At 50.6% G+C, this 2405-nt stretch overlaps 1 protein-coding gene across 1 annotated transcript; it reads left to right on the forward strand.

Moving 5' to 3' along the window:
• The first annotated feature begins 230 nt into the window (after positions 1-230).
• Positions 231-1920, forward strand: LOC140904926 (myb/SANT-like DNA-binding domain-containing protein 7). Its single transcript, XM_073327312.2, has 2 exons — positions 231-847; positions 1436-1920. Exons 1-2 carry the CDS (start codon positions 289-291, stop codon positions 1519-1521), a joined length of 645 nt encoding a protein of 214 aa, XP_073183413.1. The 5' UTR covers positions 231-288; the 3' UTR covers positions 1522-1920.
• The last annotated feature ends 485 nt before the right edge of the window (positions 1921-2405 follow it).

The following is a 2405-nucleotide window of genomic DNA, read 5'->3' on the forward strand; positions in this document are numbered from 1 at the left end:
CACACAGTGAAGCCCTTTATTTCGACTTAAAGGGCTCTTAAAATCGATTTCCTTACTCCACCCCTGACAAGTGGATTAGCGCTTAAATCGACGTTCCCAGCTCGAATTTGGGGTACTGTGGACACAATTCGATGGTATTGGCCTCCGGGAGCTATCCCAGAGTGCTCCATTCTGACCGCTCTGGACAGCACTCTCAACTCAGATGCACTGGCCAGGTAGACAGGAAAAGAACTGCAAACTTTTGAATCTCATTTCCTGTTTGGCCAGCGTGGCAAGCTGCAGGTGACCATGCAGAGCTCATCAGCACAGGTGACCATGATGGAGTCCCAGAATCGCAAAAGAGCTCCAGCATGGACCGAACGGGAGGTACGGGATCTGATCGCTGTTTGGGGAGAGGAATCCGTGCTATCAGAACTCCGTTCCAGTTTTCGAAATGCCAAAACCTTTGTGAAAATCTCCCAGGGCATGAAGGACAGAGGCCATAACAGGGACCCAAAGCAGTGCCGCGTGAAACTGAAGGAGCTGAGGCAAGCCTACCAGAAAACCAGAGAGGCGAACAGCCGCTCTGGGTCAGAGCCCCAAACATGCCGCTTCTATGATGAGCTGCATGCCATTTTAGGGGGTTCAGCCACCACTACCCCAGCCGTGTTGTTTGACTCCTTCAATGGAGATGGAGGCAATATGGAAGCAGGTTTTGGGGACGAAGAAGATAGCTCACAGCAAGCAAGCGGAGAAACCGGTTTTCCCGACAGCCAGGAACTGTTTCTCACCCTAGACCTGGAGCCAGTACCCCCCGAACCCACCCAAGGCTGCCTCCTGGACCCAGCAGGTGGAGAAGGGACCTCTGGTGAGTGTACCTTTTAAAATGCTATACATGGTTTAAAAGCAAGCATGTGAAAGGATTACTTTGCCCTGGCATTTGCGGTTCTCCTAGATGTAGTCCTAAAGCCTTTGCAAAAGGTTTCTGGGGAGGGCAGCCTTATTTCGTCCTTCATGGTAGGACACTTTTATCACTCCAGGCCAGTAACACATACTCGGGAATCACTGCAGAACAAAGCATTGCAGTGTATGTTTGCTGGCATTCAACCAAAATCCGTTCTTTCTCTCTCTGTGTTATCCTCAGGAGAGTGAGATATAATTCATGGTCACCTGGTTGAAATAGGGTGCTTTTCTTCAGGGACACTCAGTATAGCCCATTCCTGCTGGGCTGTTTGCCTGTGGCTGAACAGAAATGTTCCCCGCTGTTAGCCACAGGGAGGGGGGAAGATTGAGAGGGTAGTCACGCGGTGGGAGGAGGCAAAATGCGACCTTGTAACGAAAGCACATGTGCTATGTATGTAATGTTAACAGCAAGGTTTACCCTGAAAGACTGTAGCGACTGTTTTATAAAATGTGTCTTTTTAAATACCGCTGTCCCTTTTTTTTTCTCCACCAGCTGCATGTGTTTCAATGATCACAGGATCTTCTCCTTCCCAGAGGCTAGTGAAGCTTAGAAAGAAAAAAAAAACGCACTCGCGATGAAATGTTCTCCAAGCTCATGCTGTCCTCCCACACTGACAGAGCACAGACGAATGCGTGGAGGCAAATAATGTCAGAGTGCAGGAAAGCACAAAATGACCGGGAGGAGAGGTGGAGGGCTGAAGAGAGTAAGTGGCGGGCTGAAGACAGGGCTGAAGCTCAAATGTGGCGGCAGCGTGATGAGAGGAGGCAGGATTCAATGCTGAGGCTGCTGCAGGACCAAACCAGAATGCTCCAGTGTATGGTTGAGCTGCAGCAAAGGCAGCTGGAGCACAGACTGCCACTGCTGCCCCTCTGTAACCAACCGCCCTCCTCCCCAAGTTCCATAGCCTCCACACCCAGACGCCCAAGAACGCGGTGGGGGGGCCTCCGGCCAACTAGCCACTCCACAACAGAGGATTGCCCAAAAAAAAGAAGGCTGTCATTCAATAAATTTTAAAGTTGTAAACTTTTAAAGTGCTGTGCTTAAAGTGCTGTGTGGCATTTGCCTTCCCTCCTCCACCACCCCTCCTGGGATACCTTGGTAGTCATCTCCCTATTTGTGTGATGAATGAATAACGAATGCATGACTGTGAAGCAGCAATGACTTTATTGCCTCTGCAAGCAGTGATTAAAGGGAGGAGGGGAGGGTGGTTAGCTTACAGGGAAGTAGAGTGAACCAAGGGGCGGGGGGTTTCATCAAGGAGAAACAAACAGAACTTTCACACTGTAGCCTGGCCAGTCATGAAACTGGTTTTCAAAGCTTCTCTGATGCGTACCGCGCCCTCCTGAGCTCTTCTAACCGCCCTGGTGTCTGGCTGCGCGTAACCAGCAGCTAGGCGATTTGCCTCAGCCTCCCACCCCACCATAAACGTCTCCCCCTTACTCTCACAGATATTGTGGAGCAC

Source organism: Lepidochelys kempii, chromosome 1 (assembly GCF_965140285.1).
Source record: "Lepidochelys kempii isolate rLepKem1 chromosome 1, rLepKem1.hap1, whole genome shotgun sequence".
Taxonomy (NCBI): domain Eukaryota; kingdom Metazoa; phylum Chordata; order Testudines; family Cheloniidae; genus Lepidochelys; species Lepidochelys kempii.